Here is a 26681-nt window from a genome sequence, read left to right as displayed (position 1 = left end):
CAAGTCCTCTTTTCATGAAACTTAAGTATTTATATTGGATTCAACAGAGGCGAGGCTCTAGATATTTAAAATCTGGTGTACAGATAGAACAACAAAAAGTCTTTTGGATCTAAAACCGACAGGAAGTCGGCCATTTTGGGTCATTTTTCAGGGATTTTTCCATTTTAAAAAGTCAAACGTTGATAAACTCCTCCTCTCAGTCAATAATAATGATTATTATGGACTTTACCTCTGCCAGGCCCACATTCTTCTTCTTGATGGCGTACTGAAGGCAGTTACTGAGGGTTCTGGTCAACAACAGATTCGTCGACTTGCGGATCATGTCGTCGATCTCCGTGGAACTGAAGACAAAGAAACACCTGAGTTCACAGCGTCTCACAAAGTGTTCGCCGTTTCCAAACCTGTCGCAACTTCACTGGATTCTGTTCAGACTTCAATGTCGTGCAGTGGAAGGAAAATGATTCATATTTTAGAAAGTATAAACCTAAAAAGTGTGGTGGCTTCCTGTATCTAGCACCTTTTGTTGCATTTACAGCTGTATGTCTTTCGAAGTTCATCTCTACCACCTCTAAAGGTGACCTTTCATGTTTTGTAGAAAAGGTTAGGACAAGTCCATGGGCGATACAAAACATGTTTGTTATAATTTTAGTCTGTTTTAGGGCCTCTTTTAGTCCAAATAAGCTGCTGCAGCCCCGACTCAAAATTTACACTCTCACATGAAAATGGCTGCAAACTGATGCACAAATATATAACCGTGCATCTTTGAAAAGCAGAAGTGCAGCCTCCTGCACAACCAACCAGAATGCAGCAACTGGTTTCTGAATGGTAAGTCAGCAACAAAACACTTTTCTTTTCCAGCAGCCATTGTACAGCTCATACATTCTGCACAATAAGCATTTAGAAACATTTTTTGTACTCTTTGTAAAACTGTTTTGCAACATTTTAAAAGTATCTCAACAACTGGATGGAAACATAACTGCAGAAGTAGATTGCTCTGTTTAGGGGACTTTATTTCAGGGTGTCAGAGTAAAGGGGGTTGAACAGAAATGTATACTTGTCATACAAATCTTTTTAAAAATTAGTTGAATTTCATTCCAAATACAGTTATATACTGTTTTGTGGTCCGTGAGGTAAAACCTAGTAAATCAAATTAAAACCTGTGGTGGTTCTGGGACAAAAAAGTGAAAAACTTTTATATGAGCAAAGAGAAGTGCAACCCACCTAACTCTGCGTCTCAATGCCAGCAAAAACAGTTAAAAGTGAATTTCTCCATTTGGAAAAAAAAAAAAGTCTAAATGTCAGCCAACTTTAACAACAACTTTACTATGTCTTAATCTGTCAGACTCGTTAAAAAGTTCTTCTTAAATCTCCTGGTAAAACCATAAAGTTTAAATAAGCTAATCTCTGTTAAAGGTAAAAAATGATCCACAAAAAAAAGAAAAAGCCGGTCATCCTTTTTGAAAAAGTTTTCTTACATGATTTTAATGGTCGGTAAATTACCAACTCTGCACCGCCAACCAGGCAAAACCCTGAGACGAGCTCAAGTTACCTAATAAAGAAAGTTCATGGCAGCAGCGCAGAGCAGCTTAGCAGGATGACTGACATGCTATCCGTTTTGTTTTGCTTGAAATGAGGCTGATGTTTGGTGAGGAAACTCAGACAAATTTCTGCACAGTGTTACCAGCGAGTCCGGTAACATTTTGCATGGCAGCAAATTCCCCTGGAAGGGAGCTTAATATCAGGTTCCTGGAAGAACCAAACTGCGCGACAAAATGCAGAAGGAGTCAGAGGGATCCATGTAAAGGTCTGAAGAGGTGAAACACACAGATAATCAGCAGAAAGGAGCAGGATCGGTTTCTCCCACTGAGAAATGATGAATAATCCGTGTTTTTTTATTTTTATTTTTTTTCTGTCCTCCGTCTCCGACTCCAGAACCCTGCGGATAACACACACAGACTCATTCCAACCAAATCAGTAAATTGCACTTGGAATTCAACCTAAACACACACAGACGCATGCAGGTCCGCCTGAGGGGGAGCGAACGCTGGAACCCTAAACCCGGTCCGCTTCCAAAGAAGCTCAAGAATCCAAAAAACGTTCCGACGACTCAGGGGGGCCTGAAAAAAAAAGTCTAAAAAAAAAAAGATCCTGGAGCAGCAGAAGTGCCGAGTGGACAGAAATTATGTGTGCAGAGAGTAGCAAAAAGTCAATGCATCGTAGTGAACTCTGTGGGTGTACAAATATAGCCGTGCCGCAGGGCTCAGATTGAATTTCATTGTATTTATGCTGCCATCAGTCACAATAAACAGCCGGCGGTCGGCTCTGTCAAAGAGGCCAGACGACTTCAACGCAGACATGTTAACAACACGCTGAGGGATGGATGGAGGGATGCCGGCCCAGGGCCATCCAACACACACAGCAGGGCCGATGCTGCTATCAGCCATGCTAACTGACTGATGGAAATATCTCACACACACTTAAACAAGTGGCGGGACTTGATTAAAGTCATTAGTCGAGTTAATTACAGGCTCTGTAATTCATCAATAGGGTTTTTATCGAAAACAAATCGACAAAATGAGCAACATTTTCGATTCAAAAACTGCTAAATTACTGAATAAACACACAAACGAGCTCAACAACAAAGATATTTATTATTTTTAATCTGTTATTAACCATCAGATTGGTGCAAAGTACCATTACATCTACAGTTATAGTCAATAAATGAGAATATGCGTTTAATTTGTCAGATTAAAAGCACCTTTAACCTTTAACCCCTTAACTGTCACCTTCAAAACAGCTACATGTAAGTCAACAGGTTTTATTCTGTATTAAAATGGTTTTAATTTTATTGGACTGATGTAATATTCTAATTTTAGACTGTACTGATTAACTGCGTTAAAATCTTAAACCTGTTAAGATCTGTATAATTAATGACTCAAATTAACATGTTAAGGTCCAGACATGGTTTTTCTCACTGGAGATGCTGACTGCACCGTTATATGATGTATTTATTTATGTATCCTGGAAATAAATTCATTCAGTGAACAAATAATTTTTTATACAAATATCAGACATTTATTCACCAGAAGGTGAATAAGCGTATTTAATTTTTTTCCTAATATTACTCCTTTTAGCACAGACGTCCTCTTATTTTTGAAGTAGGAGCTTCAATTGTGTGACTTCCTGTTATTTGCTGGTTAAACTGCAGATTCAGAGCCTTTCTAAATAACAACAGTGTCTATATTTACAGTTGAAATGTCAATAAACACATCTAGAGATGACATGCCTCAAATCCATCTTTTCCCTTTTAATTTTATTATATGAATATTAATTTCTACTGGAGAAGCCGAGACGTTTTTTCAGTCTGAGCAGCGCCTCTCATTTTCACTTTCTTCGTTCTTTCCACAATTTATTTTGAGGATTACATAAGAAAACCTCTGTCAAAACGCTCCTCTTATTTCCGGCTAAGTTACGAGTCGCCTTCGTTCCCGCGGATGTTCACGTCTTCGCCACCTCATCACCGCTTTTCCTCCAGGAGCAACCACAGAGCTCCATCTGCAACGCGCCTGCCAAGCCAGCGTCCAGCTCTCCGTCACGTCGCAAAGCGATGGCTCTACCAACCAGCTGCGGTTAAAGGCAGGAGGAGGGAGGGAAGTCCTCAAAATCACAGATTTCAGCCAAACAGATGAAGCACGGATGCATTAGACAAAGCAAAGTCAGGGATGAAAGAATCAAATGAAGTAAGAGCATGTTTACGTTTTGGAAGTCAAAGGGATAATCGGTGAACATTTGGAGGGAAACCTGGCCTAAAAGAGCAAAACACACGACTTGATTTGTGATAATCGGATTAATTTGTCTTGTCTGGCAGGAACCAGAAAATCGAGAGCTCTTTTAAAGATCTAGTTCTAAAGCTTTAAAATGAATTTTGTTTGTCGTTTTCCATCGTCCACCAGGCATTTTCTCTCTTAAATACTGATAATAGTGCTGAATTTTAACATTCATGTTGAGTCTTTGACATGGACAGCCTGAATCAAGCATTTTTTGCACTTAACTTTTTAAAGTTAATCAGACTTTTGAGGAAATTTTGACTCATATGTTTCCCTGGGGTATAAATGCCAACATGACGCAGGAGCCCATTTCTCTCAGGCTTTCTTCAAATTAGGAAAGACAAGAGAACATGCTATCCGAGCAAAGCAGAGAGGTTCGAACAACTAAACAACTTAAAACTTCAACGCAGTCACATCTGCCCATGTTTACAGCCTCATCCCATGTTTACAGCTCAGGAGTTAGAAGCGAGGCGTGGCATCACAGGTTTCCTTTAAGGCCATTGTCCTGGTCCCTACGGAGGGAGGGCGCTGCGGTCGCTTCTTTCCGCCTAATTACAAACGTGAGCCGAGGTTGAGCCCAGAGGTCAGGGATATCGATGACTATAATCCGGCTCCATCATCCCGTCTGCTTCCGTCGCTGCGGGCCAGCGCATGTCTGAAGTCGACAGGAAGGCGTGCCGCCGTGGCAACCGGATAGCAGGGCGTGCGTGACGGCAGAAATCAAGGGAGCTCAAAGAGTTGGGAGTCATTACTCTGATTGAGGGCAGCGATTCGTCCTGTCTGGTCAGAGAGAGACCAGAAGGAGGTTTCCACTTGGACATCCACTTCGCTCTGCTCAGGTTGGTTTGTGGGTTTTACATGAGGACAGAACTGGTTTATATTCTCAACATGTCAAACATTACAAAGCAAAACGCCAAGGGCCCGACATATTCATCTTCTAACAAGCTTCTCTGAATCTGCTGCAGCAGCTCCTTCCCTCCAGTCTCAAGCCAAAGCGTAATCACTCGTTCCCCCGTTTCTGCTCCAATCACAAATCAGTGCTTCCACCCTCTCCAATTTATTTCCTATCCATTGATCTGATTGCTTTCTTCAAGCGTCGTGATTGAGGGCGAGTTGGATTCTGACTGCTTTCCTGCCTGTTGTTCAGCGTGTGACTGGCCGAGTCCCAGCTTTGTTCAATTCTTCCGGACAGGAAGGAAACCGCTTCTGGATCGCTTGTCTACTTGACAGAAAAGTAGCTGCACAGCTTTAATCCTCCATAAACAGAAACACACTGGAGGCGACTTTGATGTGTGTTGATGATCATCAAAACCGCTTCGTGTGTTACTGGTTTTCACAACTGTTGGCTGTATGTTGTTTTTTATGACTTTGTATTTATGTGTTTTTACGATGTAAAGCACTTTGAGCTGCCTTCCTGCTGAAATGTGCTACACAAATAAACCTGATTGATTGGTTGATTGATTGGCAACTTTAAGTTTTACGGGAGCCAGACTTGGGCGTAAACAGGTTAATAACGTTCAATTTTCACAGAAGGCCTCAAGGATCTTCCCATAAAACGGATCAGATTAAAAAACATAGAATATATATTCATATTTTTAAAAGCATCATCATTGTCAAGATAAAATAATATTCTGCAAAGTAATTAGTCTGCAAACCATGACCTGCGTTACACATGAGAATGTGACAGTTGTTGGTATGTAACACAACATACCAACAAAGTTTTACAATTTGTTGGTATTTTAGACAATTTTTACACATTAACATGAAGAGTGTCCCGAGCACACAGCCCTGAGGAACCCCACATGTGATGCTTGTTGGTGTTTACTTCTGTCTAAAAGTGGAGGTAAGTTTTCTGTTTTCACCTGCTTTATTTATACCCTGCAGGATATTTTCTGATGACACTGGTTGAGTGGAGTGAAGCACTTGAGTTCACCAACACGCTGTAATTTTTCACCAGGAACTGGGCGAACACCAAGAAGCTCACCTGAGATGAAGATCCTCGGAGTATTTCAGGCAAGCATAGATGAACTCTTTCAGCTGGCAGTAGGCTTTTGGCACAAACTCGGAGAAGGGAAGCTTCTTGGGGAAGGAAAGCTAAAAGACAAATGGAGTTTTATTTTAGCTTTCGGTTCATCTGCTGTGGTTTTACGGCCTGGTTCAAGGTCGCAGCTCTCCACCTTTTCCAGTTCCGGGTCTTGGAGGGGAAACTGAGAAGTGTACTGTCTGTATTCCTGCTCTGTAGAAACCGGGATCGGACTGAAGTTGTCCTGGTCCAGAATCTGCCTGCAGGGAAACAAACAGAAATCTCAGGTAAATATTTTCCGATCTCCTGCTTAGATGCCATAAAACAAGAGAGAAAGACACCATGAGTCTCTGTTTTTCCTTCTCAGAAACAACCAACACGTCCCACTGGGGGTCATTCTGATGCTTGAGGTTTTCTTACCACCCTCCCTTCAGTCAACACCCCCACTTCTTCTTGGCGCTGCGGAGCTCGGACGTTCCAGCGTTCCATGGAGAGGCCGTGAACCGGAGAGGGCTCTCTCCCCAACAATGCAACACAACATTCCTGCGGCTTCCCAAGTGCTTGTGTGTGAACGAGAAAGAGAGAGGAAGGAGAGAGGGAATGTGTGTGTTTGTTTGTCCGTTCTCACTGCTCCGAGTCCCAGTGGTGTCACGGGACAAAAGGGATGCTGGAACAATGGCACGCCGGGCCCGAGCACACACTGGCCCAACCCGAGTCCTGAATGGTACTACCCATTCTCTTCCGGACGCAATTTAAAGCCCTTCCTCTCTCTGGCTGCTTGTAAAACTTCAAACCCCGGCTGGGCCGTTCTGAGAAAGGGTCCTGGTGACCTTCTGATAACCGCGGCACAACCTAATCCCTACCTGAAGGTGAGGTTCCACCTCTTCAGCAGGATTTCTCCGTACTGCTCCCGCATTTCCAGTAGCATGTCAAACAGCTGGGACACGGGGAAACCATAACCCTGCACATGAGGACGGGAAAAAAAACGACGTGAAAAACATGCGAGCTTGGCACTGCTATCAAACAGTAACAAAAACTGGAGATTTTCAGCCACGTTTGAGTTCATATTCTCTGGAAATGTGTTCATTTTGGTTTTCCAGGCATTTAATTGAAGGAGACTTTCAATACCAACTACTGAGTTTTGACATTAACATTAGTTTTTATCTTGGAAAACAGGCTCTTAATAACGTTCAATAAAATGATAAAGAAACAACTAATGTTTAGAATGAAATAGAAAATAAGTCTCTCAAGATAACACATTTTGCTGGACGATAAATTGTACCAGAAGTTATCGTGATAAACGATAAGCTTGTCTGAAAGAACAGGAAGGATGTTTGATTGTTGAAATGCCAATACATATTTCCACACTCATTATTAGAAAGGGAAAATAAAAATTCTAGTTAAACAGTAAATAATTTTTTTTGTTTTTCAACTGACACAATTTTTACATAATTTTATTATAAAGTGTAAGAATACTTCTGGACTTAAAGAGGCAATATTAGGTATTTTTCAGGTACATAGTGCCATTTTATAACATAATCAAGTATGTATGTTCTTCAGTTGTTATACAAGTCAAATAAGGCAAAAGAAATTTGACTTCATAAGTTAGCGCCTTGAAATTGGGGCTCTGTCTCTTTAAAAACTCCTGCTCTTTCTGAAGCTCCGCCTCCAGGAAGTCGTCACAACATGGCTCCTCTATTAACCCTTTAACAACATTTTTACCACAGTTGCACTGAAAAGTCGCTCCTATAATGAGCTCAGCTGATGCACACAGGGTGTTTGCTAATTGCTGCTGGCTAGTCTGAAGGAGCTGCTCTGTGAGATGGAAACTCAGAAGCTTCCATTTCTCAAACATGAATGAAAGAATCAAACCAACACTCCAGGTATGTTGTTGATGAGGGAATAACATTATAAGACAAAATCGGGCCGAAAAGAGTCGATTTTACCGAATACTGACCCTTTAACTGTTCCACTTTAGAGGAAGTAGTAAATCTCTCAGGAGAAGAGTGTTTATTTGTAGATTAACAGACTTAATGACCCGTATTTTTTGTGTGCTTGATTCAATATTTAGCATTTCCAACTAATTAGCTACTCCAGATGGAACTTAAAGACTAAATGCTGAACTTTGTTTGGTATTAGAGTAAAAATTCAGGCCTGAAATTGAGAGAAGCATTCATGAAAAGGAGCCTGGTGTACTGGAACATAAAAGCCAATAAAAATATGAGCGCATCGATTCAGCTGCTTCTCATCACTTCACATAAATGACTGGTGGGCATCAGACCACCCATTCATCAGACTCCATGCTTTCATCCCATCCAGCTTTCACCCACACCCCTCACCATCTCTCCATCCACTCATCCATCACACTCAATCCATCGAGGGCCGCTCATAAACAGAGACGCATAAACAGTAAAAACTCACATCGGATGATGATGAACTATTATTTCTAACATGGTTTGGTTATTAAAGGAGACTCTGGAAACTGGCAGCTGTCCACTTGGACACGGACTGAATGCTGATAAAACAAGTTGTAGAAAAGATTCATGGTCCTCCGGGTGAACACAAAGAGGCGAGCACACAAACCTGCAGAGTGTCGGCAAACAGGACAATGAGGTTCTTCAGGTCCAGAACCAGGTCCGGGTCGTCACAGTACGACTGCAGAGACAGACCAGGGCGTTGTTTAGAAGATCGCCAGAAACAAACGTTGTGGGCCAAAATTATTTACAGATGTTAAAATTAAAAGATGTTCTCCAGAAAGCTGGTTTGCTTTATTTTTGTTTGATTTATTTGCGAGTACACTGCAAAAACACAAAATCTTACCAAGTATTGTTGGTCTAGTTTGCAGAGGAAGTGTCTTAGTAAACGTGAAACAAACATGACGCCAGTTATTAACTTACTGTATCTAACAGGACTTATGGTTTGTGATTCTTTTGCAGCATTTTCTACTGAATATTTTAGAAAAATCAGCCAATATTGAACAACTACAGGGCAGAGTTTTACAGTAGGGTAAGCTGAAAACTCAATCAACTGTGTCCGAGTGGTCAGAATAATCGATCGGATGTTTGATAATCAGAAAACGTCTTACAGAGTGCGTCCTCAAGGCAGCGACGATTTTGGACAAAGCCAGCTCCCAGAGCTCCTCCACGTAGGCTCTGTTGACCAACCCCTGGGTGGTGTGAAGGATGTGGTCCTCCACGACGAAGAAGCTGGACGGAGACAGAAACGGCAACACTTCATGAACATAATGCAAGAAAATGACTTAAGTTTGTTTTTCCACCAGTGAACTTTTTGGGTTTCCTTAGATCAGAGTGATGTCAGCACGCCCAAGGCGGCCATCTTGTTCGACATGCGTGTTTTACAGCTTTTATTTACTTGGATTTTTTAATTCAGGTCAAATGTACGACAAAATATTAGGCCCAGGCTAAGCTTTTTAATTTTAACTAAGAGAATAAAATCATAATATTACAAGTTGTAATATTTGAATAAAGTAGTAATTTTATGAGAACGCCAACAGGAAAATAAATAAATGAGGAATTTTGAGCATCTTGCAAAGTTTTGGTATAAGTTTTACAGAATAGCTAAAAGAAATGCTTAATATTTTGACAAATTATTATCAGTAACATAACTTATAAACGAATGTTTCTATTTTTAAAAAATCTACACAAACTGAGAAGTTCAGGTCAGATAATAACTTTTTCAAAGATTTTTCTTATTAAAACAAATTTTCTCATATTTTTTCTGCTAAAATTATGAGAATTGTTTTTGTTCAAAACTAAACAAAAAATCTCATCATCTGTCCCTGATACTCTGCAGTACAACTCAACAAATGGATGATTGAAATAAAATCCACTTTTTGAAAGTAGTTTCTGTAATTTCCTTTTTAGAAAAAATAAATAAAAATCAGATCTGGTATGAAAAAATCAGAGATTTTATTCCTAAGCCAAATCTCCTACCTGATGAGAGCATTATGAAAATGTATTCTACATAACGACTATTTTAGCCAGACACTAATCAAGTTTCTAACAAAAAGCTGTAACAAAACTCCTAATGACGCCTTAAGTTAGAGAAACTTCATCCATAACGATCAGCTTCGATACTCTTGCAGCTGTTCTGTGTTTCCAGAGCAGCAGAGATGAATCCAGGCACTGAGTGCAAACGGTGCGTCCACCCAGTCAGGCGTTTCATGACGCCGACGTCTTGGTGTCGCGGCTCGTTCCCGACACGATGCCCGACTGAACGGATCAAAGCGATTTTGGTTTATGTGCGCTGACAGGACGTCTCAATCAAATCGTCGGCCGCTCAGGCTTCGCCAGACCACAACGAGCTGCAGTGAGTTTTCTCTGCCTTCAGACGACTGCGGGAAAATGCCCACTTTTTTGACCGATTTCAAACATTTTCTCTCGTTTGTTTTGTTTTCTTTTTGTGAAAAACCTTGGAAAACATAACAGCAATAAACCTCATATGTTTCCAGCAATGTCTTGATCTCTTGCTTGCAGATTATAAATTAGCCCTGGTACATTACCTCACACTCAACTCAGAAGAAGTGGGTGAACCTCAAATCACCCGACACTTCTGGTCTGTCCAAAAGGACATCGATTTATAGCTCCTGTGGTTTATTTACATGAATCTTATCAACGAGAGACGAGACTCTGTCCTGTGATGAACTTCAGTGTTTAACATGCCAGCTGAGCTCTTAGCTTTATGAAATTTCCAAATGTATATAAATAGCTGGATAGAAAAGGCATCAAGATGACAGAAGGAAGGATAAATAAAGATAAACCAATCAGAGACTTTGCTTTGTTCAAGACATTTTGAAAGCCAAATATTTCAAATATCATGTGGCCACTGGTACATGTTGTTCTACTTTCATTTCAGTTTATATAAATTTTAAAAAGCAAGCTAATAAAGGATGGACTCACCCAACAATCTGATTGAAGTACCTCCTGTATCCCTCCAGGGTTTCATGCTAGAGACGAGTAGAAGGAAGAGAAACAGAAGAGGGTTCGAAAGCACAGGAAAAACACATGAAAGTTGCAAATTATCACTAAAAGAACAAGCTTTAATGAAGTATAATTGACATACAGCATTAAGAGGCTAATTTACAAGATAAAAAAAGATGATTGAAAATAGCTTTGCAATTGGCACCTAGAATTTGTTTTGAGTAGAGATAGCTTGACTTTGATAACCATAGTTATCGCTTATGGTTAAACCAATTAGCTTTTAGCTAACAGATAAACTAAATAGCCTTCAGTTTAGCTGATGTTAGCTGTTATGATTAATGGCATAAACTTTTAGCTTCATCCTAGTTAGCCTTCAGTTTATCTGTAGCTAACTGTTAATTCAGTTAGACTTTAGCTTCATCCTAGTTAGCCTTCAGTTTAGCAAACTTTTAATTCAGTTATCGTTTAGCTTCATCCTAGTTAGCCTTCAGTTTATCTGTAGCCATCTGTTAATTCAGTTAGACTTTAGCTTCATCTGAGTTAGTCTGTAGATAGATGTTAATTCGGTTACCTTTAAGCTTCATCCTAGTTAGCCTTCAGTTTATCTGTAGCTAACTGTTAATTCAGTTAGCTTTTAGCTTCATTCTAGTTAGCCTTCAGTTTATCTGTAGCCAACTGTTAATTCAGTTAGCTTTTAGCTTCATCTGAGTTAGCGTTCAGTTTATCTGTAGCTAACTGTTAATTCAGTTATCTTTTAGCTTCTTCCTAGTTAGCCTTCAGTTTATCTGTAGCCATCTGTTAATTCAGTTAGCTTTTAGCTTCATTCTAGTTAGCCTTCAGTTTATCTGTAGCCAACTGTTAATTCAGTTAGCTTTTAGCTTCATCTGAGTTAGCGTTCAGTTTATCTGTAGCTAACTGTTAATTCAGTTATCTTTTAGCTTCATCCTAGTTAGCCTTCAGTTTATCTGTAGCCATCTGTTAATTCAGTTAGCTTTTAGCTTCATCTGAGTTAGTCTGTAGATAGATGTTAATTCAGTTAGCTTTTAGCTTCATCTGAGTTAGCCTTCAGTTTATCTGTAGCTAACTGTTAATTCAGTTATCTTTTAGCTTCATCCTAGTTAGTCTTCAGTTTATCTGTAGCCATCTGTTAATTCAGTTAGACTTTAGCTTCATCCTACTTAGCCTTCAGTTTATCTGTAGCTAACTGCTAATTCAGCTAGCTTTTAGCTTAATCTGAGTTAGTTTGTATGTAGATAGATGTTAATTCAGTTAGCTTTTAGCTTCATCTGAGTTAGTCTGTAGATAGATGTTAATTCAGTTATCTTTTAGCTTCATTCTAGTTAGCCTTCAGTTTATCTGTAGCTAACAGTTAATTCAGTTAGCTTTTAGCTTCATTCGAGTTACCCTTTAGTTTATCTGAAGTTATTTGTTATGTTCAATCCAAGTAACTTTTAGCTATACAACAGTTTATCTGTACTGAACTTGTTTAATTTAATTACGTTTTAGCTTCACTCCAGTTAGCCTTCAGATTATTTGGAGTTAGCTGTTACTCATGTTGGTTTTTAGCATCATCCTAGCTTATTACTCGATTGCCTTGATCGACTCAAGTCAGCTGTTAGCTTAACCCCAGATAGCTGTTTTCTTAACCCTGGAATGCCATAAATGTGCTTCCAGTTACTTGAACAAAAATGTGATTTCTTTGTGTGATATTACAAATGGTTCTCCAAACTGAGATCACACAAACTGCTGTGTACTTAAGGTAATGCTGACTGGCATTAATCCACTATGGTAAAAAGTTAAAATTTAATACAGCACATCAATGATTTTCAAAATAAAGCACTTTTTCACCTTTGTTAAGGTGTTTATTAGGTGTACCAGTGAGTCAGGTTGGGGGTTGTGTGTGCAGTTAGAAGTGAGTGGCCCTCCATGACCGTGACGGTGCGGGTCGTACCATGTTAGAGTGCGGCTGCAGTACGAGGCGAGCCTGTTTCCTCCTCTGCTTTCTGTAGTAGTTCTCAAACACATCACGCAAACCCTAAAACATAAACGGGGGTTAAAAACCAAAAGTGAACAAACAGAGCACAGCAAGTGTATGAGTTTGAAAGCTTTTACCAAACCTGAAATGGATGAAGGAAATTATTAGTATTTCACACTTAAGATTGCAAGTTGTTCCCTGAAAGGTTTGATTTCTTCATCACCAGGTTATCATGGTAAGTTAAACTGACCCAGTTACTTCAGTGCAGTTATTTTAAATGAGTGAATAACAGATTGTGACCTCATCAGTCTGCCGTTGGTGAGGTCAACCACCGCCTTAACACACAGATAGAAGCTGCATCTGTTTTCGTAAACTTGATGACTCCATATCTATTTCTTCCATTACACAGAAGCTGTTTATCTCTTATCTCCCTGTGGGTTGTGCGAAGGTCTGTTTGAGGTCTGAAACCAGGACCTACAGTCACTGCTGAGGTCAGAGATAAAAGCCCAAAGCCAGAACCCCTCCGCTCCTGACCAGACCACCATGGATAAACTCCCACATATCTGCTGTGATGGACCACCAGCTGTTACCACTGTGATAACAAATACAGATCAGGTTATTCACTGACGTCTACATGGTCCCTACTGCACCAATTCCTCACATTTACACAATAAAGCACATCAACTTTTATTTTTCTTTGGACAATCTGACCACCTTTCAACTGATTTATGCAGCAAAAGTTGCAGTTGCACAGATTTTTGCCTTAACTGAGCTAACGTTAAAGCGCTACTCCTACGCAATATTTAGCAGAAGCTAATGCTAAGGCGCTAACTTCACTAACTTGTTCCATACTGTCAGTTTTATTTTGTTATGTGTTTTTTTGTTATAAATAAAGTCATTAGGAAAACAGAAAGAGAAGTGAGGAGAGGAAATGGAACTGCTGCGTAAAACACTTGCCACCCCCTTCAGAATAAGAGCATGAATATAAACATCTACCTACTTGAAGAAGAAGAAGAAGAAGAAGAAGAAGAAGTTTATAACCAAAACTTCCAACACAGATGTTGAACTTTGTTCAACTGAAAGTTTACAAAACATTAATTAGCGTCGTTATTAGCACATTAGCAGAAGAGTGCCAATCGTTGTTTACTGACACAGAAAGTAAAATCCCTGTTCATCAGGAATGATTATTGATGTGAATGTAATTTGGTCTGTATGGTCAAAGCTGTATAAAATATTTAATTTACAATAAGCGGGTCTGTCTAGAATACGTCTTACCAAAAGTACTTAATTTGCTCTAAAGGAAAATGAAATGTTCTAACTCAGCAAAGAGTCGCTGTGGGCAGGAAGGATTTCTATTAATCTCAAGAAGCCTTTGTCTGACCTGAAGGGACCAAAGAGTCAACATGATCGTTTTGCACTTAAAGTAAACAATATTCTTTTTTTTTATAGCAAGTCTTGGCTGCAAGATGTCCATTGAAAGCAATAAATTACAAAGAAAACAAAGTATTTGGTATAAAAATATGAATCTCATTGGTGGAGATCTAGATAGCATCTTTGAACTCTGTTCAGTTTGATGCTGTGAGATGAAAACACGGCGTGCTTTAATTCTTTAATTCCCAGTTTGACCCTAAGCCGAACAATGAGCATTCAAACAAGCGAGCGGCATCAAACGGCCGTGAACTCTTCGTTTTACGGCGCTGAGATCCCAGAGAGGGGTGAAACCTGGGCTGGGATGTGGACGTGTGACCTTTGTATCGCCACAGAAACAAAGGAGGTGAGACGATACGCAGAGACTGAAACGGACCGAGGATGACAAAAACCAATAAAATGAGAGGTTAATGGAGTTCAACAGGCGGAGATGTGTGGATACAACTCACTGTTTTAAGGCCACATTACAGCAAATGTTCACTTATCTACTGCAAGAAACTTTGTAAAAATGTTAATTTAAATAAAAAACATTTCCCTTGCTTTTTGTCAAAAGCTTTCATGTTTCAAATCAAACCAGTTTTACCATCGTCACATACAAATGGGGAATTCACATGTAAGCCTGTCACAATAAGCAATTAATCTTGTGATAAATTGAAATGAAATCAATAATTTCCATTCGGACAACAGCTGTTCGAGTTGCTTTCATTAATAGTCTTGAAAAACTGGCATTTTGAGAGACGATGCAAACATTTGACTCACATTAGTTTGCACTTCCTGCCTCTTTTGCCTGTTTTCCTTGTCAAAGCTGAATGATCATTATTTTTGAAATACAATTTGTTTATGCTTTGTTTAGTTTGGATGTTTAAACTTAGAAACTTTTTGACCTTTGAGACGCTGGACTTGAATTAATATGCCATTATAATATCATTTATATCATATTAGTTGAAAATGGTCTCAAAATGACAATATTATCATTTATCACAATTTCTGGGACAATTTATAGTCCAGCAAAATGTATTTTTGTGACAGGCTTATTAATGTAAGAAGGGATTTAAAATTCAAACTTCTTTAAGTTTTTAAATGAAAAAGTCCATTTCAGACGGGAATGTTTTCAAGAACAGAATTTGTTTGTGGCACTACAGTTAGCTAGTAAATAGTTTATTCATATTTGTCATTATCAACACAGGACCACAAAATATTGCGATAAGATTTTGTCGATATCGTCCACCACCACCGACTCCTTCAACTTCCAGGCTGGTTTGGGTGCTTTTTCCAGGATAACTGACTAAAATAATGGGCTTTAGTATTTATTCAGGTTGACCTGATATTTCAAAAAGGTGCAAACACTTTTCAGCAGCTCTGTGTGGCTGTTAACTTTCAGGTAACTCTCATCACATCAGGAGAAACTCGATGGGCGACTTGGAAAACTAGATTTTATTTTGACCAAGCTCCTTCTCGGCATTCATGGATTTTCCTTTTTGCTGAACATTTCCACACTGGAGGATCGTAAAACAGCAACCTGCACCATTTCCCCGTCTCTTTAAAGACCGTAAAGTCTCGTGTGTGCTCGATTTTCCTTCGCTTTAGTCCAACAGAACGATGTCTCCTCCAGAAGGAAAACCTCAGCAGGCCGGCTCCGATTCTGAAGAAAGTGCCTCGCTGTCAACCTCCCTCCCCTCCCTCTCTGCTCGCCGTGTTTACATCAATCATAACTCGGCCCACGTTGCCCAACATGAACTACAACAAAGGCGCATTGTTCGGCCTCCACGCTGCTCAACAACTGCTGGAAAAACGTGGACTTTGGGCACGGAAAACGGCGAGGGGAGAGAGAGGAGAGAGGATTCCTCTTCCAGACTCCCCAGAAAAGTAAACGAAAGCGTTCCGTCACTTTCTACGGCCAAAATGTGAGCAGGAACATCAGAGAGGCAAAACGAGCGGTGACCTCAGAGGTCAGCAGGTCAACCCTTTCAACACCTTCCTCCTCTTCTTCTCCCACAGTAGCTGCCTCCCTCTCTCTAATCTCAATCCCTCTGTGTTGTGTTTTCTTCCTGGCTTTCCTGTTTCTGCCCTTTCAGCCTCCCCTCGACCTTCCTCCATTCCTCCCCTCCTGACCCGTCCTTATCGCTCTTTAGCTGATTCACTCTCTGCTGCTACGCCTCCAACGGCCTTCATCCTCTCCAACCACTGCTTATTCATCGCTTAAAAGCTTTTCTTCTACTGATTTTACATCCTCCATTGATTTTTTTTTCATCTTGGTTCTTTTGATAAGTACATCAAATGAGTATTTATCAGCTTCCAGTAATCTTTCTATTTGGTGTTCTGCAGCCATTCCTCCAAAAATCCTAAAAGGAGAGAGAAGTATGACTTCAGCCTCTCTGGGTCTGTACTCTGTGAAACCACCGAGTCTTTATGGGTTTATCGCCACCAGTTACTTTTTGAAACACCTCAAATCTGACATTTTACAAGAAAGACATCGAGACTAGAGATAATGAGGCCTTTGGGGACCAAGGCCAATCCTTCCCAGACCAAAACCAAGAGCAAACCTTCCAAACCTTTCCAAAACCTTCCAAAACCAAAACCAGACCTTCCAAGACTAAGGTCAATTCTTCCAAGACCAAAACCAAACCGCCAAAACCAAGAGCAAACCTTCCAAGACCTTTCCAAAACCTTCCAAAACCAAAAACCAGACCTTCCAAGACCAAACCGCCAAAACCAAGAGCAAACCTTCCAAACCTTTCCAAAACCAAAAACAGATCTTCCAAGGTCAAGACCAGAAAAACGAGTAGCTACTCAGCTTCAACCACTTGGTGTTAAACTAATAATTATCAAATACTGATCCTTAAGCTACTGAAATACAATCTGTAAGCTGAATTCATCAGCTTGCATTGCACAATAGTTGTATGATAAATTTAGATTGGTTCTACCAAGACCAGGAAAAAACATGTCAGGACTGGTCTCCAGCCCTCCATCCCTGCTGAATACCACAAAATGCTAAAATCTGTATGTGTAAATCACTGCAAAAACTATGTATTTGTGTGGATCCACTGACAAAAATAGGGAAAATTTAAGGTGTACAAATACTTTTGCAAGGTGCTCCACAAAAAAAGTACAAATTGGCAGCAAGCTGTAAAAACCGGCCAATGGCAACAACTGTAACACCATGAAAATATGAATAAACAAAGAAAAAGTTCAGCTTTCATAAATTCTTCTCCTTCTTCACTTTAGGAATGTTCACACCATCACCTGTCTAAACCTGGTCAAACGTCTCCTGATTGGCCGGTTTTCCCAGGAGCTTGCACTCCTGCGCTCCCTCCATCATCTCTTCCTTCGTACCCTTTCTCTCACCCTGATTCTGCTTTCCTTTACTCCCTCCATCGTTCTCCTTCCTGTCAAAGTTCATGCACTTCCTGTCAGCCCCCCTCCGAAGCCCCCGCCCCACCACACAAAAAACTCTCAGTGCACAGAAACGCCGACCCCGTGGCCGAGCTGGCCCGGTCACAACCCCAACACACAAACACGCTCAGTCAGCCCCAGAAATGCGCAGCTGACCCCGCCGTGGCCCAGTCAACACCTCCACCCGCGTCGCTTTCGCTCAGACTGAGAAGAGACACGCAGCCAGGCTGGAGCGGAGCCAGGCCTGGAGGCCTCGGAGAACACCACACAAACCTCCTGCTGGTTGCAGACACGTCGTCAGACTCAATGAATCTGATGCACCGGAGTAACACCTGGTCGCACTGACGAGTCAGACACAACCAACAGCTTTTCAGCTTGTACTTAACCAGGAAAAATAACAGGCAACGCTGGGAGAAATAAAATGAGACTAAACCTGCAGTGATGCAAAATGGAAAGTTTTTTTATATATATACCACAGACTCTAGGAATAAAAAAAGTCTGGTGAACCACGGCAAAGATTTCTGATGAATAACGGAAATGAAGTAGGGAGGAAGTAGTCTTACTAATAAAGCCTTATAAGTAATAAAAGATGATGGTGACTCCAACGTTGAATGAAGAGAAAACCAACAAATCCTGCAGTACAGTAAAGAACAATGAGTAAAAATGTTTAATTTATAATGAATCTCAATTCAAACTCCTTTACCAAATTTTGAATATGCAAAGTAAAAGACCAATAACCTGACCGATGATTATATTAAAGTATTTTGTTATGTGACACTACGTCAGTTTCTGTAAGTGTAAGATTATGAACAGCTGGAATTTTATTTTAATCACAGAAAGGTCATCAGTTTAGCTTTCTTAGAACCTAACCACAATTTTAAAGTGGTCGAGTTAGGTTTAAAAATATTAAGTGCAGTCTGCAGGTTGGTGATTGGTTGATCTAACGTGGCACCAGAACAGAATCATCAGCATAAAGTCATCTGACTTCATTCATTCTGCAGATTTAAAGACCAGGACAGGTGAGAACGGGATCACAGGTGGGTTAAGAGCAGAGGTGGAAATGGTTCAGTGTTATTAAACTTAAAGAGGAAGGACTCACCAGCACAGTGTAGATGTGGAGGCAGCGGTAGACTGGGGAGAAATCCACCAGGTCCTGAGCTCCTGGGACCTGCACAGGTTGAACAAACATTTCTTTAATCCTCTAGAAACGGGGAAACACAAATGACGCCAAACTGTTACAGTTGTAGCTAAATAAGCAGCAAAATGCAGAAAAATGATTAATTTTTTAGCTAAATTTTACCAGCTGTGACGATTAAAGTGTCCCACTTAATGAAAAATTAAATAAAAAGGTAATAAAAACTAAACCTATAGGCAGTTTTGCTGTATTATTTTCTGTTTCTGGACATTTACAGAATGTTTAAAATAAAATGTTCTGTGTTTTCTGTAAAATACAAAGAACTGAAACAAAATCGGGTAAATAAATTCAGGAAGATAAAAGGAAGACAAAAGTTAAAGGTGTTGAAAAGATGTTTTGATGTCGAATAATAAAAGCAGCTTTAAAAAACAAAAAGAGTAAAACAGAAATAAGGGTCATTAAATGAAGGGAAGGGGAAGACGGGCTGGTGGTTGGCATTTCTGAAGGCCGCTGGCGCCAAAACGGTCGTAACCCTGACGACTGCGGGGTCAGGCCTTTGTTCGACACAAGGTCTTCACACGGAGAAGGTTGAGTCAAGTTTACAGGACGTCAATAAGCCACAGAGACCCGAGTGCCAGCGCAGGGCGGGCAGGGGGTGACAAGTTCAGCTGCATTGTACTTGGCTTGGGAACAACAGAGGAACTCCGATCCGGAGAGGGACGACCACCAGCAGGTCAGAGCGCCGCCGGGACAAGATGGCACTCCTGGAGCAACGAGTGCCATCTTTTACCGTTTAAACTTGGATGGACATTTCTGCTCTGGCAACAACATAATAGATACATGAGAATGGGAAAACCTCAGGGTTTGGTCTGAAATGCATGTAATCTGCAGGTAATTTCATTCTCACCGAACATGGAAAACAGGATCGGATCATCAGATCGACTCCAAACAGGTCAGGTTTGGTGATTGTTAAGGTGGACCAGGTGTGCAGACAGACAGTCACACCTATGTAAGCTGCTGCATCCATGTGGAGCGCTTCGGCTCTGAACATCGTCAGATCAGAGATCGAACTTCAATCAACTCTGTCTTAAAGCTTTCAAACTGATTCAAGCTTTGGAAACATCTCATTTTGAAAATCTGTTTTTTATTGTATGAAAACCCAGCAAAATATTTACCTTAAAACTGTATCCAACAGTTTAAACTCTAGTTTCATGGGAAAATTATGTTTTTTAAAATAGCCTTTGAATAAAAGTAAATATTTTGCAAAAAAAACTAAAATGTCATAAGAAACATGCTTTAATTTGTCTAAAATGTTTTTTCTCATACACGCGTTTAATTTCAAATATTTGCACAATGATTTTCAATTATAAAAATAAATACATTTCATTAATCAGTGAACCAACTAATTAACCAAAAATAATTTAATTAAATCAATAAAAAAAATTATCCAACTGAAAATTATGTGATTGATTATTTAAAATACATTTACTAATTAAAATTTAATTTGATTAATCAAGTTAAAAAACTAATTAAATAAATAAATAGTGACGTTAGAAGAAAAGCAACGGAGGAAGAGAGAAGTGCAGAGTGAAGGAGGGAAATCCTTATCAATATGTTGAGATTTGTGAACAATGATTTTAAAAAGCTGCTTCATTATCTCATTTGTGATGCTGCTGGTGTTAAACATGAACCTGTCAGGACCAGATCAGTGTCTGTGGTGCCGCCATGCTCACATCTTCCTCCTCTTCATCCTCCACGTCCAGAATGCCAGAGTCCTGCTCAGACAGGGGGCTGCCGCCCTCTCCGCTGCTCTCCGTTACCACCGCCGCCTCCTTCCTGCCGCGCCGGCCAATCAGAGCCCTGGGCTGCAGGGTGACGGCGCTGTCCAGCGAGCGCTGCAGCTGAGCCTGAACAGAAACACGCAGCAGAAGGTCACCAGGGTCAAACTTCGCTCTCAGAAACCGGTTCCCTCTTTCTTGTTCCCTGGGACCGGCCGACCTGCATTGTTTCTGTCTGTTCCAGTTACTTCCTACATTTCCCAGAAAGCTTTTCAAGTCGCGCGGAGGAGAGGCGGGAGGCTCTTTGGCTCGACTTCAGAGCGAACCGATGGAGGTTCTTTGATTCTCAGAGTCTGACACCAAAACCAGATGTTAGCCGACAACAATGACACACCGTCTCCGCAGAAGCTGCACCGCATCTGCTCAGCAAAACTGCACAAAAAATAAAATGCGGCGACAAAACAAACGAGGATTCAGTCGCACATGAAAAGAACCACGAGTCTTAGATAAAAAGAACGAGTTTGCAGATGGAGACCAAGTGTTTTGTGCTGGAGGCCTTGTTGCTCCAAACGTGAGAAAACACCAGAGATAAAACAGACAGGAAGGAGAGAGCAGGAAGGACGATGAGTCAGTGAATAAAATTAGACTTAAAAGCTGAAACGGATCACATGTTAGACCGTTACCCTGAAAAACCAGTCAGGTTATAATGCTGCATTCAAATGTATTTATTTCTGCAATGTTTGGCCTAAAACCACCTCAGCGCTTCCCTCGTTGGGTCGATCGGTCAAGTCAAGTTTATTTGTATGGAATATTTGAGCAACAAGGCAGTTTAAAAACCAAGTTAAACTGGTTGTATATCGGTTGGTTTTTGGTTCTTTTGGTCAACTAAACTGATCTTTTAATCCTGATTATGATCATTTCACTACTTTGCAGCACGACGACGCATGCAGGTTCCTATTCAGGTAGAAACTTCATGATTTTGCAGTTTCTTTTGTCAATATCTAATGTCTATAACAGAGAGGATTTCTACAGTGTGTCGCGTCTTTGTGTTTACCACTGTGAGGCCTCTGGTGCTGTTCTTGGTACTTGCAATGATCTGGCTTGAGGTTCATAGGAGTTTGTGATTGTTAGAAGTGTGAAGTAGCTTTGCAAGGCTGATAAGGAAAGATTTAATAACCTGGGCTGTAAACCAGTCACCAGTGAAGTATTTGCTGCAGTTTTGGTAGTTTTTAATGGTAATTTCACAGATTTGATTCAAAAATGGCAGCTTGTTGGAGATTTCTCCCATCTGCCTTCTGGTTTTACCTTTAATACTTGCTTGGAGAATTTGGAGAGTGTCTAGATGCGCACATCTCACCACTTCTTGCACCCTCTCTTCTTTTTTTGACCACTTTTCACTTCTATTCTTTCTCCCCATTTACCCTCTGTCCCAAATGTTTCTGGTGACGCACAGTCCTGCACTTGTGCTTCAAGCACCACATCGCAAGGCTTCCCCTGAAGAAAGGCTGTCTCTAAGCGGGTTCCCCCGGCAGAACAGCCCGCCTTTGTGCGGCCGGTTTGAACAGGCGCTCGGCGAGTGCGTCAACTGTGTGCCGAACACACCTGCCGAGGAATGCAAGAGGCGAGCCGAAGCGCTGAGTGGATCTTCTTGACGTCGATGCTGACGTCTTCAGAGACGTTCTCCCTCTCTGCCTCTTTTCACGTCTGATTATGTTCATTTGCATTTGAAACCAAAACCCGATTCAAGTCGACGTTGCACTGTTTCCTCTAATTCCCCAGTTTAAGCTTTTGGAGAACCTGAGTTTGTTTGGCGCTTGGAGATGTTCCCCCTCCTGTTCGGAGCGCTTTCCACTGATTTTCTTTGCACTTATTGTCTTTTATGACTCATTTACCTTGTGATTGTGCGACCGCCCGCATGTGGGCATCAGATCAAAGATGGCATTGTTATTCTTCCAGCATGCCGTGTTCTTCCGGGTCTTGCATGCACACCAGTTTTTCTCATCATGGCTGTCATTAGCGGCCCGAACCGAGCCGCTCCAGGTCCCTGGCGTGTTCGTCGACGTCCCCTTCGGCAGAGTGAAGCGTAGCCTACGTGCCGGCGCCGGCGAGCAAAGGAAGCCATGTTCAAAAGGAGCTGAAGCCCGTCTGGGCGTGGATGGAAAGATGCCCTCACATCTCCAAGGGTTTTCCCACAAAAACAAAAATAAAAAAAACTGTTTTGGCCACAATGGGGGAGGTCGGAAGCTCAGCGTGGGAATACGATTAATGCTGGTTCAAGAAAAAAATTTAAAAAAAGAATGAGAAAAATCTCAAATGAATAGGTTGAATATTTGAAAATGTATTATTAATGTTTTTATGTTGTTTTGGATACGAGCGCTCGTTGATTCCTGACCACAGTTTCCTGTTTTTATTTATATTTTTAGAAGGCATTATTTCCATAATGACAAAAGACAGACACATAAACCTGGATCATTGTTCTGCGGGGGATCGTTCCACTTGCATGGAAAAAAGGGACCATTTTCCTGTGACCGTTTTAAAAAAGCAAACCAATAAAAGAGGATCAGACTTAAAAATAAAACGAGAAAACTCACCTAGATTTAGAGTTCTTCTATCTTTGCATGTTTTTTTTTGTAAAACTGAGCCCAGTCATATTTAATCTGAAATATTACAAATCAGTCTGAGCCTGATCATCATCTCAGGGATGCTAACAATTATTTTAGTAATCACATATTCTGATGAAACAATTAATTTTTCATTTAAGCCTTTTTTAAACAAAGTAAAAGATAAATGAAACAAAACTTCAATTCCTTTCTCAAAATAACACAAACATTTTATTGAAGAAAATGTGAAAACATAGCATTCCTTTAAGGCAGTAACAAACAATTACTTTTAATAAATTGATCATTCTAAAGATTAATCAGATAAAAAAACAGCAAATTCTACAGATTTCTCATTTAATCTCTAGAATTTAATACAAAAATTTTATTACTTAAGATGCAATAACCTAGAAATGGGCTCAACAGATTTTTATTTATTTTTTTAACAGAATTTAACCAGGTGGAGCTAAAACTATGTCACTGCAGGTTTTCTGGGTAGAGCATATTTACAGACGTTCATTTTATCTTAACTGGAAAATGTAGATATTTTACAAACAGTTTTGGCTCAACCGCTGCTCTGAGTGTGTTGCTCTGTCAGAAAATGTAAGGCTGTATTCTCCACAGATAATCGATTACTAATACAGTTGATGATTATTTCAGTAAGTGATTCGCTATGATTAAACGTTTTAGGTATAACAAGCATAGAAAAAGATCCAATTATATCCATGCACTCTTTAAAAATGTCCAAGGTCTGGGTTTGTAAATTAGCCAATTGCTTTATTTTTAACACGTAACATGTTTAATGTGCTGTCCTCGATTAAATATACATTTTTAAAAAGTTTTGAAATGTGGATGCAACTGTGATTTCAATGACTTGGAAATTTAAATCCTGAATGACTCAGTTCTATATTAAGACTGAAAACATCCTGACTGGGACGTCAGGAAGAATTAGACATTACTCTCAATCTGAAAACATTGCAAATATTGCAAGTCAGTTACTTTGTCTTTTCTTATATGTAAAGAAAATCTTGGTGATTTAATTTCTTCCTCAAACTGTCAGGAAGCTCCGTGTGTTGGAAACAGAAATCTGAGACGGATGAAAAATGGCTGCTGATGTCGTTTATGTTGTTGTTATGCCCTCGTTTAATTGGCTAATTAGCAATGTTTGTGCAGCTTAGCCAGTAATAGTCGAGGTCAAAAGCCGGTGCTGCTACTATTTAGCAGATGAGGAGCTGAAACGTTTGTCAGAAATAATGCAGCGCGATGCCACTGCTGAGCAGAGTGACACAGCAACCCACAACGGTACATTTTCTCTTTCCTTGTGATGGTTCGATACACCGACGCGGTACACGCGCGCACACACACGCGTGTGTGTTCGGTAACTAGATACAGGTAATCCATCTTCCTCCACTTCACAGGCCCTGCAATCTGTTTCCCGTTAGGACGAAGGAGCAAAAGCTCCGGACCCGTCTGTCGCTGGAGAGCAGGAAAAATGGGAGGAGATGGGAAAATAAAGGAGGCAGAGAGGAGGTGGAGGAGAGACAACAGGTTCTAAGACTCGTGGAAATGTGATGAGATGAAAGACAGAAATGTTAAATGATGAGGAAAAGCTTCAGGTTTCTCTACTTCCACTGAATATTTTTCCACTTTTACTGCATTTCGTCATGATTTCATTCCCGTCCTACTCTCACCTCTCAGTCCCGCCTTCGGTTCTTTGATGAAAGATGATTCAGGAAAATTTTATTTGTTAATCACACCTAAAATTACCAGCAGATTCAAATCCAGTGTTGGACAGAACTCAGTGCTATGGTTTTACTCAAAAGCAAATCAACCAAAAGAGGTTGAAACTGATAGTAAGACAATCTTGAAAGACCTTTTTTCATGTCTTATTTTGCACCTACAATGATCTTCTGATCCATTTTGTACAAGATGGATTCAATTATCCACTTTTTTTTACTTCCAATACCAGTTCCAATATCTGACGTTTAGTATCGGCCAACATCAATCCAATACAGAAAACAGTGATTTAAAACATTTCTGTTTTTAAACATAGACACAAATACACTGGCTATATAGTGGAAAGATGTGGATCAAACTGCTTCAGATGCTACTTGTATTACTTTTCCCTTCATCTTTGCTCCATTTTCTTGGTTTCTTTGACCTGAACCTTTAGAGTTGTATAAAGACGGTTACAAAGTCGGCCTTCTCTCACCTGTGGAACATTTCTAGGATTAGAGGACTGATATCTCAGCAAGATCTAGAGAAACTCATCCATTCGTTTATTTCAAGTCGAATTGATTACTGCGACAGCGTCCTCGCAGAACTGCCTGCAAAAATATAAATCAATGCTCCAGCTGCAGCAGATCCAGAACGCTGCTGGCGCTCTGACTAAAACCAGGAAGATAGAGCACACCACCCCAGTTTTAAAGTAGACTCTAATGTATCAACCTTCCAGAACCTCTCAGGTCTTCTGGTTCTGCTTTGCATCCTCAGAACCACAACCAAACATACAGAAGCCGCACTCAGCTTCTGAGCACCACAAATCTGGAACAAACTTCCAGAAAACTGAAAACAGCAGAAACACCGAGTTCCTTTAAGTCAAGACTAAAAACCCACCTGATTGGTTGCTTCTGATTAATAGTAAGTGGAACATTGATCAACATATTTAATGCATATTTTTGCTTGATTTGGCAAAATGTTTATTGTTTGTTTCATAATTACTGTATTATATTTTTATGACGTAAAGCACTTTGAACTGCCTTGTTGCTACACAAATAAACTTTGTTTTACCTTTAAGGTGTAATTTCTGCTCTCCTCCAGGTGTTTGAGTCCTCATCAAAAACAGCTACCTGACATTTCAGCCTCTTTTTTTCCACATTTATTCACCCCTTCTGCTCCCCATTTACTTTTTCCTTTCTCATCCCACTCATCAGACCATTTTTCCTCAGCATCCACTTCTTCCTTCCCTCTCTCCATGGCCCCGTGGCAGCAGACAATAGCCCCATTGTAACCCGTTCACTCTCCTCTTTTTCCCCTTCTCTCCAGATCCATTTATTTTCACATCCTCGGTTGAGGGAGTCGTAACGACGGCTGGATTCAGAGAGTCGGGGCTAATTTGGAACAGAGCACACCACAGAGACATGCTGTCTGAGAGAACGAGAGGAAGAGTTTGGAGAAGAAGGGCGAAACAAACGAGACGGGGAGGAGGGAGAACGTCCCCAGCACTGATTACGTGACGAGATAATCCCAGAATCAGCATCAGCTCTGTTGCTTCATAATTAGCGGTTAGCTTCCTCGGTGGCTGAGGTGGATTGTCTAGCTGCGGTCCCTCATCTAAAGGTCAACCTGGGGTTGATGGTGAGCGACCAGCGCAGCATATTCTGTACTGAAGGCATCATCATCACCATCAGGTGGAAAATAAACACACCTTTTCATCCATAAGAGGATAAACCCAAAAATATATAGAGGACTGATCCTGCCAAAATTGCCGATGACAATAGAAATAAATACATAGTTTGAAAAAGTAGTTAATGTGCATCCAAAACTTTCCAAGATTATTTCATGACACAGTGTGACATAAATCTA

The 26681-nt window shown here is 40.5% G+C and overlaps 1 protein-coding gene across 1 annotated transcript in view; it reads right to left on the bottom strand.

The window, feature by feature from the left end:
* Nucleotides 1–26681, bottom strand: part of exoc6b (exocyst complex component 6B) — an 87305-nt gene that overhangs the window by 45528 nt on the left and 15096 nt on the right. Inside the window, exons 7-16 of the mRNA XM_014996178.2 lie at nucleotides 20455–20628; nucleotides 18686–18754; nucleotides 12742–12825; nucleotides 10770–10816; nucleotides 8936–9056; nucleotides 8434–8505; nucleotides 6714–6811; nucleotides 6005–6110; nucleotides 5812–5921; nucleotides 230–341 (exon numbers count right to left, since the gene is read on the bottom strand). Coding sequence (XP_014851664.2) covers nucleotides 230–341; nucleotides 5812–5921; nucleotides 6005–6110; nucleotides 6714–6811; nucleotides 8434–8505; nucleotides 8936–9056; nucleotides 10770–10816; nucleotides 12742–12825; nucleotides 18686–18754; nucleotides 20455–20628 — 993 coding nt within the window. The remainder of the gene's footprint in view (nucleotides 1–229; nucleotides 342–5811; nucleotides 5922–6004; nucleotides 6111–6713; nucleotides 6812–8433; nucleotides 8506–8935; nucleotides 9057–10769; nucleotides 10817–12741; nucleotides 12826–18685; nucleotides 18755–20454; nucleotides 20629–26681) is intronic.

This window comes from Poecilia mexicana, unplaced genomic scaffold (assembly GCF_051168715.1).
Source record: "Poecilia mexicana isolate PSO_F unplaced genomic scaffold, ASM5116871v1 scaffold_18, whole genome shotgun sequence".
In the NCBI taxonomy this organism is placed as follows: domain Eukaryota; kingdom Metazoa; phylum Chordata; class Actinopteri; order Cyprinodontiformes; family Poeciliidae; genus Poecilia; species Poecilia mexicana.
Note: the sequence above shows the minus strand (reverse complement) of the source record. Positions and strands in the feature narration are given on the sequence as shown.